Raw genomic sequence first — 13,162 nt, forward strand, 5'->3', positions numbered from 1 at the left:
AATTACATCATGGTTACACTATCTATGTTATGGAAAAGAACATAAATATGGACAGGAGTTTTACTTTCATTAAGTCTTGCAGATACAAATTCCACAAAGTTGATGTAAATAGCTGCATATATTGCAATAATTTACTATATGGGAATAATGTTATGCTAAACTTAAAATCAGAGGGCAAACATGGGAAAAGAAAATAAGCCCTGTACATAGGAAAGGTAAATTTTTAAAGTATGCTTTGCTCTTAGGCCCTCTTGAAGGGATTAATTACTAAAATAAAAACCAGTAAGTTTTTAAAAAGCTATGACTTGTACCTAATAAGGAGTTCATTTGAGTAGAAAGCATCAAACGAAGAATGATGCCTTTGGAAGACAATAATGCTGGGAAGAAGAGGGTTTGAAGACTTGCTGAGTTAACCTGTTCTAAAATATGGAAAAATACGACCTTGCTTCCATCAATGCAGGTACCATGCTGTGCCATGAGTGCTCACCCTCAGAACACTGGATGCTGTGTTATTTCTATGACACAGTATTAAACAGATGCAGCATTCCAAACTGTCCTAACCTACAGAGATGCTGTGCTCCCTATGGTCCTATATTGCTTTTGGGTGCCTGTGTACAGTGGGTGCATCTGACCCAGAGAATTTCCTGCTGCTGAAGGGAACTTCATCTGCCTGGAGCTGGACCAGAGCCATGGGCTGGACTAGCCAGCCCAGGAGAAATCATCAGGATTAAAGCTACACCTGGTAAGTTTTGGTTCTTTGACCTCTAACTTTGTCTTCAACTAAAGAAGTGTTTCTTAGGTCACTGTATCAAAGTTATACTTTTCTTGATGGAAAAACACAGAAAAGACAGAGCACCTTAGTTTCCTTGGGTGCCGGGGTGAACCCACAGCCCCCCATGAATGGGACAAAATGAGTGAAAAGAAAAGAGAAGATGCTTTGAACATATGCATAGAATCAGAGAATGGTTTGCTTTGGAAGGGACATTAAAGACCATCCAGCTCCAATACCTACCCATGGGAAGGGACACCTTTCACTAAATCAAGCTGCTCAGAGCCCCATCCAACGTGACCTTGAATACTTCCAAGGACAGGGCAGCCACAGCTTCTCTGGGCAAACTCCGTCAAGGATACTAAGAAAACATAGCAACGTTCCTCAAAATCACTTAGGACTGACCAAAAGGACTACCAAAACATTCTGAAAAAACATTTTGATCCCCTCCTATTTTCTTAGCTCTTCTTTAACCATGATCAATATTCACAGTTTTGGTTTTGATGGGACTTGGGACCAATGCAATTTAACTCTGACAATAAACCCCATTTATTTATTTATTCACAGTAAAACAGTGTACACAGGCATTTATAGCATACCTGTCTCTCTGAGATGCTAACTGTGCTGTGTAATCCTCTCCACCTGGATCAGTAAGGTACACCGTTCTGCCTGGCACACAGAGGGGACACAGGAAGGTTGAATGACATGTTTACAGATGCCTTGTCACTCAGTAATAGGAAAAAATGTACAAAGTTAATGCTGATCAGAATTTTAATTCATCAAAACCAACTTTGTACGCAGACTACTGACCTGAGGGCGATCAGGGACTACTCTTGCAGCTAATAACAAATGCTGCTCTCTGATGTTTCATGTTACTCAGATGGTTATTTCTAGCTGCCCAAGTAATCAGAACAGGTTCATACTGTTGGCAGCAAGTAGATATACGCAATCTGTCTCAAAAAAGGAGGGGTGTAAAGCACACTTATTTCAAAATTGAATGATTTGAAATTCTCTTTACAAAAGTGCCAATTCTACACATGGTTTTCTGCGGCACTTTAACTATGCCAACACTTACCATAAAAGACTGTGGACCAGGACTTTAGCCTGTTCTTGCCCTTTTATGAACCTGTCCCTCAAAAGAGAACAAATACATCAGGTGTCCTACTTTAGAGTCAACTTATTGACACCACTGCATCTTGTGCTACTCCTTATGGTGATGGACAACTAAGAATGGCTTAAAAACAACAAAGCTAACAGTAAGAGTAAGTGGTTTCAAAATCAATACAAGAATGACCAAGTAGTAGAGGAGTACTTGTTATCTGTTCATCAAAATGATGTGAAAAGACATTCTGCGCATTCAAAATTTAATTTACCTACTTCCTTTATCATCATAAACACTCATTTCAATATGGGTAATGATTATTTTTTCTTCGCAAACATGAATAATATATAATTGCTGGTATTTGGGAAGAGACAAGGTCTTTGCCTTTATCCATCAGGGTAATTTATCATTGTCTTTCTTTTTCTTCTGCACTGGTGAGAGAGCTTGTCAGCTCAGCTTGTTCTTAAGAAGCCAGAGTGTAATTCAATAATAAATTCACTTAAAGGCTAGCTGTCACGAGACATTCATTTATTTGTATCCATTAGGTGATCTGCACTGCTGCTCCCTCTGAAGAGTGGCTAAGCTGTGGTTTTGAAGCTCAGGAAATATATTGCAGAGATATTCAGTCACCTCCTTCACGCTGCTGCCACTTCTGCACAGGCCAGACAGGGATGCAAACGTGCCCCGGTTCCCTCAGGGTGATATCCAGTCAGTCATGACCTAGTGAAGCCCAGAGGAGCACTCACTTCCTGACCTGAATTGTGAGTGTGCCTGTGCCACTGGTGCCCATGCATGATACCAGACACCCAGGACACAGAGATCCACACCATCTCTGTGTTGCCTGCTCATGGGGGACTGCTCACAGCAAATGACACAGATCCAACTCCAACCCTACCCCATGAGGACGATGGCGTTGGGACAGAAAGATATAGGAAATTACATGAACAGCAGTCTACAGTCCTGATCTACACCAAGGAGACAACTTTATGAATTATCCCAGCAGCAATAGGAGAGGGTTGTCCTAAAGCAAGATGCTGGAGCCTTCCATAAGAATAACTCCCTCTTGTCAGACAAACTTTTAAGCCAGAAGCTGGAAGGAGTGATGAAAAACAGCTCATCTTGCCCCCAGCCGCTGCTGTGATTTCTATAGAGACACCGAGCAGCTCCATGGATAACAGGGATATTATTACCTGTCTGCTGGAAAAGCAACTGGTGGAGTTTCAGTGACAATGCTACTGAATAAATGGCATATGCACACGCGCAAATACAGGCAGTCTTGCCTGTCCAGATTAACTGGATCCCAGATGGTCCTAGACCATGCTTCCCCACATATCAATCACTGACTACTGCTGAAGCACTGTCACTTCCAGGATGACCAGAGGAGCTGCTCAAAGGTCCAGCTTTCTGGGAGGTGAAACAGGAATTGAAACTACAGAAAGAGGCCAAATAAGCAGAAAACTTTTGCAATGGTTGAATTTATCCATATCTATAGGATCTTTAAGAACTGCCAGGAACATGTGATCTCTTTTAAAATCCCAAAAGAGTAGTGGCATTTTCAACAACCCAACACTCTCATGAGCCTGGACCAGGTGCTGTCTCAGGGGAAAATATACCTTCTATTGAGGTTCTTCAATATTACTTGCAATCACTCTTGTGAATCAAAATACTTAACTTGAGAGATGCAATACAATCACAGCTTGAGGTGACATATCTGTACACCATACTTAGTGGCACACAGCCTATGCTGATAATTTGAGAATGGAAACCCCATAAATCATCGCTACCTCTGTATAATTCTTCATCCTAACTTAAACAGAACAAGTTTTATTACTTCCACTGCATTTAATCAAAAGCAGTCATTAAAACCCTTCCTACTGATCTCAATCTTTGCATTCCCTCACTCCAGTAACCTACTGGAGACAAACATTTATGCTAGCAGGTGCTCCTTCTTAATTCTGAATCTCTTCTTAGCGGGACATCTATAGATGGTTACTAGGTCCTTCCTACACAGAGATCATCAGACCTATGAAACACATGTAACAACTGTAGGAATTTATGTGACACTAAATGACACATTCTTTCTGTTGGTTCTCTGCGGGCACTCTCAGAAACAAATTCACTATATAATTAGAAATTCACACTATTTTCCCCCAGCTCTGTATGCTGTTGAATGCAAGCAGCCCTTCAAGAGAAGCTGCAATTTTATTTTTTTATTGCATAAATATGAAGATTCCTATAGTTCATTAGTTGTATGGAAAGTTCACTAAGCACAGATGTGTGTGTACCAAAACTCTCTGCCTGTCAGAAAGGATAGATATGGACCTGATAACAGAGTCCTCTGTGGAAATGCTGAGGAATTGCTACCCTAAATACACCAGAAGAATGAAACGGTGAGCATAATGTATTTCATATTTTGAAGGCTGATTTTACAGCCTAGTCCAGAGCCCAGACTGTTCAGTATCCAGTACCTGTGATCTTCAGAATGCCAATGAAAGACAACAATTTGCAACATGAAAGTGTTTGGTTATAATCTGAGTCACTACTGTCAGTTTTCTTGGACCGTGAAGAACTTGGAAGCAAGAAGTATAGGGAAAATAACACATCAGGCCAATCTCCTGACACTGCTGTGATGATGATGTCAGCCTGCAGACTACAAAAAAAGGCAATATATGGGAGCTGGTACCCAAGAGATGTGGGCAGTGTCCCTCCGTGAAAAGCATTAGGTCAGAGCTAGAAGGGCCTGAGAGGCCAGTTGAGATGTAAGTGCTGAAATAAATACTCACACAAACATGAGGGCTGTGTATTTTCAGTGCCAACCTATCAACTGCTGTGTGTGGGAAAGCTGAAAGTAAGCAGTTCATGTCTGGGTGAAGCTCAACAGAGTTCAAACCAAAGTGTTGAGAGCCACCTCCAGGATCAGGGTCACTACTTCTGAAAGGCAACATTTAGGGCAGACACTGAATGATATAGGAATTTGACACCCCAGTAACCCTGCTACAAGAAATGATTTTCAGGGATGACCAGCCCTGACAGACAGGAATATACTTAAACCAAAATCTTGAGATGCAGTCACAGAAGTTAATGGCTCTGTTATAGCAGTTCACTTGTTTCCCAGTTCCTGTTTCTTGATGATGATTGCAGCGAAAAAGAATTTCTTGATTTTAAAACCAATCTACATTCAACCTGATTGCTTATATTGCAAATCACTCTAACAGCCATCCCTAGATGGTATGATTTTCCTCAGTTCTTATGAAGTCTCTAATATTCACACTATAGATTGCAAAGAGTATTCCAGTTTCCTTCTCTTTTGTCTCTGTCAAAGGAAGATCTGCCACTGCTCTTTAGGAGATACTTGTGCACAACATCATTCACTTCATCTAGAAGAGCTGAATGGATGCCTTTCACTCCTTGAAATAAGGAAAGTGAGGAAACATGCAACTGCTTGTATGTGTTGGAAGAGAAGCATCTTGCCATACTGGCTGGCAGGAAATTGTAGGTGAAGAGACAGTCGGCAGAACTACATCAGCCATAAAATCTTGAGGTATCTACTTCATTTAAACAACTTTAATTATTCTGTGTCTTGCTGCCCTTCCATGTCTTAAAATGGCTAAGTGGCTTATGCTTCACCACTTACTGAATCAACTCCAGCATTCACTTACCCGCCTTCAAAAGGATTGTCCCCTGGGATGACATGAGTGCTGTCCTTGCCAATCAGGAACTTGATTCGATCATAGAAGGAGTGCAAGCTCTGCTGGGAGACGGGCGCTTGTGTCTCCTGGATGATATCCAGGGGGTCCGGGGAGCCCAGGCACAGCGCATTCACGTGGCACAGTGGCTGCAAGCAGCAGTCTGGGTCCATGCAATCCACCAGGCCATCTGCAGAAGGGTAAGGAACATTTTAGAGCAATGGAAACATGGGGTGCTGCAGACTTCAGGGTGCAAGAACTCATTCCAATGCACGCAATAGAGAAATGCAGATTTTTATCTACATTGAGTAAGGCATGTTCACTTAAAGTCACAATAAGGAAACCAAAATACACATTAATACATAAGAGAAATATGTAGTAATATGTAATATATGAAAACTCATATATTAGACTGGGCCCTCAAAAAAGCGTATTTTAGATTAATCCTAGGATGTGCCATTCCACAACTCATTCACTTGGATTACTAACTCCAGAGCCCCTAAAGATTGCAATGGGTTTTTTTTGTCAAAATACCCAACTCCTGTACCCTGCTCCTAATAATTGCATCCCACCAAAGCTACCAGGTTTGCTTTCAGCAGAACTAAATAGTGAATAAAGCCATGGTATCTACCACAGCTGCAAAGAGATCTATACATGCAGCCCAGTAAAATAGAGTAGAAAGTAAAGGAGATTTTGCTGGGAAGGTTTGACCTCTTCTGACCTTGGTCACATTGATTTCATACTGACACAGAGTAACAGGTGACCTCAAACTCTCAGGGTATAAATCTTGCACTTTCAGCACCATTAAATTAATAGTAACAACAATAATAGCAGTGGATACACATGAAAAGGCTTGCTGAGTGTACTCCAGTAAAATGAGGGTTTGCATATCTGTCCAGCCATCAAATGCAGACAGTACCACTTCCCCTCCCACCGCCATAGCAACATGCCCCATTCATTTGGAGATGCCACTGCTCATTGCAAACAGCACAGTAAAAAGCGGTGACAGGAAAAGAAATACCAAAAAAAGCTCAAAAGAGGTTTGATGAAGCATCACATTTAGCAATAAAAGCTGTTAGCATGTAGTAGAGACAGATCTTTAAATCAGATAAAGGAACTGGATGTTTTTGTTCTGGGGTAATGGGATACCGAGCCCTTCACTTCCAACTCATCAGTTCAAGCAAGACAGTTTGACAGTGAATGAAAATTACTACCATGTGACGGCTGTTCACAGACCTATGTGAAATGACTGGTTGGTCTCTGTGTAGCTGCTGAGAGCTCCATATGTCACAGACACCACCTTTACAGCAAGCATCCTACTAACAACTTCAGCAGAGAGGCAAGAAATGAACATGCCTGGAGAGCAACACTATCCTGAGAGGCAGAGCCCTCCTGAAGTGGGATGAAATCTTTAGTTTTCAGGATAATAGATTTTTTTTATCTCAAAGAAACAATAAATTAAAACAAGACACTTTGTTATTAATACCGATTGTGAGCTTCCATTTTGTCCCACTTTTATCGGTATGAATTAGAAGTCCTTTCACTAATGTTATTGGCATTACTTTGTATTTACTTCAATATAAATAGGATGAAATCTGATCTTTCATTGTTCTAGTACTTAAGATGGCTCACACATCATGGACTTGGATTCTGTTGAGTTATACCTGTTCCAATCTTGGAATAGTTTAGTGTTTAAAACATCACTGACATCATCATTTCATATGGTTACTCACACACAGAAAGTCGAACAAGCCTGGTAGGGGCTCCCAGAGCTTCCTGTGTCCAAGTAGGTCAAAAACAATGAGTACCTGCTCCATGTACACGTACACACACACACACTGGATCATTTCCACAAGTGCTCTGCACTTGTCATTAATGATAATGGGAGCACTATTAAACCAGCAAAAGTGCTTTGGAAAATTCCATCTGTTACCCTTACCTCTGTCTGTCCTAACATCTCAACATCTTTATAACTCCTTACAGAATTGCCACAAAAAATGTTCATCTTGGACACTAAACCTATCCATTGGCCTTTTCTCTTGATTACTAGTGATAATGAAAAGGAACTAATTAGAATTTCTTTGCCCATTAAAAAAATTGCTTGCTGCAGATGACTAGATCAGTAGGATTCTGGAAGGTCAAATCTCAGATAAAGTTTGAGAGACCGTTCACAGAATACAGGCTGGCTTAGGTGCAACAGGCTTAGTCACAGCTGCCTACTTACAAAAAAAAAAAAAGTAAGAAAGAAAAACAAACAACAAACCAGCCTTGTTACTATATTGACTACAGTTTCAAGCAAGATAAAATGTTGTATTTTTCTCACACACATTAATAATGTTTTCTAAGGCTACAGACACTTGGCTGAAAGGATGGCAAACCAGCTGTACCATACCTCTTCATTAACCTGTCTTTTTCCTAGGCATCACAAATGTATTTTGGGGCCTGAAGCTACAAGACAGCAAGAAAATGTTGTCTTTGCAGGAAAGTGTAGATAAATGTTTGAAGAATAGAAGCAGAGGACAATGTTTTGAACAGGTGAGAATGATGAGGACTTATCTCCAGATAAGCCTTTCAACTAATGTGCTTCGGACCTATATGGAATAAATTGAGGAAAACTACATCAGAAAAGTTTGTCACTGACATCCTAAATTCATGAAGGCACTCGAGGGCTGAAATGGCATTTAGCTACTCAACTCTCTCTAATACCAAGAGCAGTTTCAGGACAAAGCATTTCTTTAGCTTAGGAAAATGTAATGGCTATTTTTGTCTGAGTCATGCAGAACAGCAAGAGTTAATCTACAAGCCAGATCATAAGTAGTGATGTCTCCATGTGCATACTGTTTTCTTGGGTTTTTTATTGTATGGTCCAAAAGTCATCCAAGTCGTGCCCTACAGTGACCTGTCAGGAGATATAATGACAGCGTACACAGCTATGACTTCTCATGCCCTGATATCTCTCACTGGATTTATCAGAAGAGTGAGGATAAAGTGACATTTGCAAGAACCTCCTGACCCATGACTCTGGCATTAACTGTCCAATTCAACAAAAACAATATGAAGTTGTAATACAAAACACCTTTGAAATCCATAAAGCACAAAGGTGAATTTTCATTAAAAATCACTGCAAATTTTTCAGACAGGTAACAGAGGGGGATGATCATGGGGTCAATGCCCTCTGCACCCCAAGTTTAGCAGCAGTAAAGCCAGAGAGACCCATGACCTGCATGTGGATTCCTAACTCCAGTAGCTCCCAGAGCACACGTAGACCGCACAGTAAGTTATTAGTTATGGACGCCTTTATACAGCTCTTGGTTTTAAAAAGTGATGACAGCTCCCCTACTTAAATATAACTGTAATATGACTGTGGCACTTAAGAGCAGAGAAAAAATACATTGCTGAATTATCTCTGTGAGAAATTTAAAGTCTTGCATAGGGGGATTACTGCAATTCATATGTTTTAAGGCTACTATGATCAGCTTGTCTGACCTCTTATACCCATAGGCTGTTGATTTTTTTTCCCACCCAGAACTGGATTAAAGCCTGTGTTTTAGAAAAATATTGCATATACCAAAGAGAGTTGATTATAGTGAGTCAACCACTTCTTCCAATAAGCTTCTGAAATGTTTAATTACTGCTAGGGAACTGTGTCATATTTCAAGGGTGGATTTGTCTAATTCCAGTACACCATGACTGGTCTTGTTTGGCCTTCATCCATAAAGGTACCAATAGTTCCTTCTGCCCTGCATGCTCTGATGTCCTTTCCATGTGCAAGTACCTCCATACAGAAAAATAATCTATTCCAAATCTTTTCTCTGAACAGCTAAGGAAGAACAAAATTCCCATTTTAAGGTTTGTTTCCCAACCACCGGACTTTTTGGTGTATGACATCCTTTGAGCTCTTTCCAGTAATTTCACATCTGTTATGTGTGGACACCAACACTGGACACAGCACTATGTCAGCAATACTGGGTGCAGAAAAGAGACCACTTCCTCTTTTCCAAAGAATTTTTGGGCTTCTATACTCCTAAGGTTCACAGAGGTGAAGGTGCAAAAGCCTTGAACCAAGAACAATGACCTCCAGTGACCCCAAAATCCTGTTCTGAGCCATTGCTTCTCAAGAATCTCTCAACCCTCCAGTATAACATCCTTTCTTTGTTCCCAGGGCTATTTTGCATTTTGCTGCATTATGATATATTTTGTTTGATTGTGACCTTGCAGCGATGTGAGTCAGATCATTCTGTGTCAAAATGATCTAGGTACATTATTTACCACCATACTGAGCTTTAGGTGACCTAAAAATTTTAGCAGGAGAGAAGTAAACTACATTCTAAGACAATAATTAAAATGCTGAGTAGGGCTGGATATGACAACCAGTTCCAAGGAATCCCTACAGAAACATCTTCAATCATGGATGCCTTCCAATTAACAAATTAATTCAGACATGTGTCACTAAGCCAGAATTTAAGACATCTCTTGTGTTCCTTCTTATTTCCACGCAATAGGAATTTTTACATCTTTGAGACTGTTTATGCATTCTATATAGACATACATTTGCTGGCTGCAAAGTGCTTTGACAGTCCTGCTAAAACCAAACCCAAATTCTTTTGTCCTACTTCCTTTGCAGGAAGCCTGAAATAAATACCTTTCTGTAATCTTAGAGTTACCATGGGGTGAATCAAACCACTGTTGTGAAAAGGGAGCCATTGGCAAGACATTGTCACATCTGGTAAATGATGTGTTCAGTGGTTTGCATCTTCCACTAAGATTCAAGTAATCAGAGAATAAAGCAGAGTGGATGGCACCTCTGCAGGTCATCTTGTGAGCCCTGGCTCATTCCCTTCAGAGAGGGACATGAAGGAGAATGAAATGGGCTCAGCAGAAACCCTTTCTTTTCTGCCATTGAGGATAAAGCAGCTCAAATGTATTCAGCCAACACTGTATTTTAGGGGACCAAGACCATTTTTATCAGGTAATCTACACTCTGTATTTCACTAGCCAATGAGTTTTATTTTGGGATGACTCATCTAGCTTGTATCATGTGGGTGGAGTTGCAATTTTTTTTAGAATGAGGCTCTGATTCCCTTAAAGACTGCAAACCAACTAATTCCATTAGTGAGCTCTTCAAACTACTCCTTTAGACTGAAAACTCCGTGGGAGCAGAGACTGTCTTTTTATTTTCTGTTCACAAAACATCTGTTTCAGTCTCAAAGGGCTCCGAGGTGTCAGCACAACCCAATGAAATAACCACAATTCTCAATAAAGTTTTGTGTCTGCAATGTATGTTCAGCTTTTTCTCCATGGGAGCGTTGTTTCATGGAAGGGGCTGGACACCAAAGGTACCTCTGTCTTCTTGGAGCAGGACCTTGGCCTAATGAGTGTAACATTTGCATAATGTCAGCGGAGAACACCTCATTTTAACTGAGTTCAAACACTCGCTATGACTACTGAGACAGCACCACTAGATAATGACAACGGATGGAAATGCTGACCTCACTCAGGAATTTCACGAGATACTCCTTATCGTAACTGCCTTCCACAAATAGTCACCTGGATACCAAATTTAAGAGGAGCTAAGATTACTTGGCTTTACAAACACTGCTTGTGACCCATCACATTCTGAAAATCACGTCCTTTATGACATTTGTCTATATGATGCATGCAAAAAAATACATCCACCCAAACCAACCAGATATTTTAAAATTCCTGCAAAATAATTACTCTTGAGTGTAGTATTGTCTACAAGCATCCCAGGATGAGGGAAGAGACAAGAAAGTTGACTCCATGTTTCAGAAAGCTTGATTTATTATTTTATGATAGAAAATATATTAAAACTATACTAAAAGAATAGAGAGAAAGGATTTCATCAGAAGGCTAAGCTAAGAATAGAAAAGGAATGAATAACAAAGGCTTGTCTCTGACCGAGACAGTCTGGGCAGGTGAACTGTGATTGGCCCTTAATTCCAAACAACCAGATGAGACCAATCACAGATTCCCCTGTTGCATTCCACAGCAGAAGATAAGAATTGTTTACAGTTTGTTCCTGAGGCCTCTCAGCTTCTCAGGAGGGAAAAATCCTAAGGAAAGGATTTTTCATAAAACATGTTGGTGATACTTGAGCAGCAATGGAGCTTCTTGCTGTCCCTCTTCTCCTTGAGTTGTTGCTGCACTTGCTGGCTGCAAAGTGATCACAAATCCCACAGCAGTGTCATTTCTTCTTTATGTCCTGTGCAGTCAGCTTCCAAGTTCCTCACTCACTGCCATGCAGCTCCCAAAAAGTGTTAAGGATTAGAGCTTTGTACAGAAGCAAAGGCCTGACTTTGAGACACTGCTTCTGCAGTAAACAAGATCAGCTGAGAACTAATAAAATTTCAAATTAGCTATGACTTTTCATGGCCCTACAATTGTGTTGGCTGATTTAATGGGCACTGTCTTAACTGGCTGTGACTGAATAATTGAGCATTTCTACAGAGTTATGGATGCTGCAACAAAAATCAGTCATGCTAACATCACCAACAGAATGCAAATAACCTGCAGCCAGAGGTGTTATTATGTGTTTAAGCAGACTCTGACAGGTGCTGCATGTCAAGTGTCAGGCTGGAACAGGCAGGCCATGGGTAGGGATGGACCTGTTTGTACACAGAGAGTGTTCTGTGAACTGTGACACACTCTGGGAGCCCCAGGCAGACAGGCAGTCAGAGGGAGGTGACTTAAGGAGCCTGATTAGGGTGAATCTGGGACAGCATACATGACCAACTCAAGGATTCCTCCTGATGAAGACCATGACACTTTTAGTCACTGACTGCAATGGATGAACCCCTATGAAAAACTGTATTAGGCAAAGCAAAACTAGGAAGAAAAAACAATAAAACCAATTCTCCCACTGTCTCCCATGGGAGAATTTCCACTGGCAACAAAAGCATAAAATGCACTGATTATACAAATAATCGTGTCTCGCACCTCATCCAGTTCTTATCTTTCAGTTCCCTTTCTGTGCCATTCATCAGGCAACATTATCACTTTTTGTGGGGACACTGTCTTGTCCTGTGATGCTTTTGGACGAATTACTGGGAGAGTTTGGGTGGGAAAGGTTTTAAATGTAAATGCTCAAAGGTAAAGATAACAAAGTCTTAGTCTTACCCTTGAGCAAATCAGGTTTTACTGAGGGTAAGACTTTCAGTTCTAATCTAAACTCTGGTTTAGAGGAAGGCTCTAAAGGAATGGCTCAGTACTTTTGCAAAAACAAGTTACTGATCACGTGGATGTTTGTGCTGATAAAGGTTCTATAGGAATAGTGATGTTCTGATCCAATTCCTGAGCTGAGGACTGACACTCCATTTACTTGAATTGGATTTGGGGAATAAATGGATTTTACTCCAGTGCTTTGCAAAGAGAAATTTTACTTATTCAACAAGAGTTGCAGCTTTTCGCTCCTCTTTAAGGAGTCAAAGGAGAACAAAACACAGCTGTAAGGAACAATGGCAATATGACTGTCAACTCCCTGTGGCCACGTTAGCTATTCATATTCTCTTCGCTCCTTCTATCCCTCCTGCTCTGTTTTGATTTCACCTGAATAAGCTTCTCACTGGTTGTATCCGGGCTAAATTA

At 40.7% G+C, this 13,162-nt stretch overlaps 1 protein-coding gene across 3 annotated transcripts in view; it reads right to left on the reverse strand.

The window, feature by feature from the left end:
• TENM4 (teneurin transmembrane protein 4) overlaps window positions 1-13,162 on the reverse strand; it is a 600,039-nt gene that overhangs the window by 93,818 nt on the left and 493,059 nt on the right. For all 3 annotated transcript variants that reach the window (XM_059838450.1, XM_059838449.1, XM_059838451.1), the window contains one exon: window positions 5,531-5,747. In XM_059838450.1, coding sequence (XP_059694433.1) covers window positions 5,531-5,747 — 217 coding nt within the window. The remainder of the gene's footprint in view (window positions 1-5,530; window positions 5,748-13,162) is intronic.

The sequence above is a fragment of the Haemorhous mexicanus genome, chromosome 2, assembly GCF_027477595.1.
Source record: "Haemorhous mexicanus isolate bHaeMex1 chromosome 2, bHaeMex1.pri, whole genome shotgun sequence".
Classification (NCBI taxonomy): domain Eukaryota; kingdom Metazoa; phylum Chordata; class Aves; order Passeriformes; family Fringillidae; genus Haemorhous; species Haemorhous mexicanus.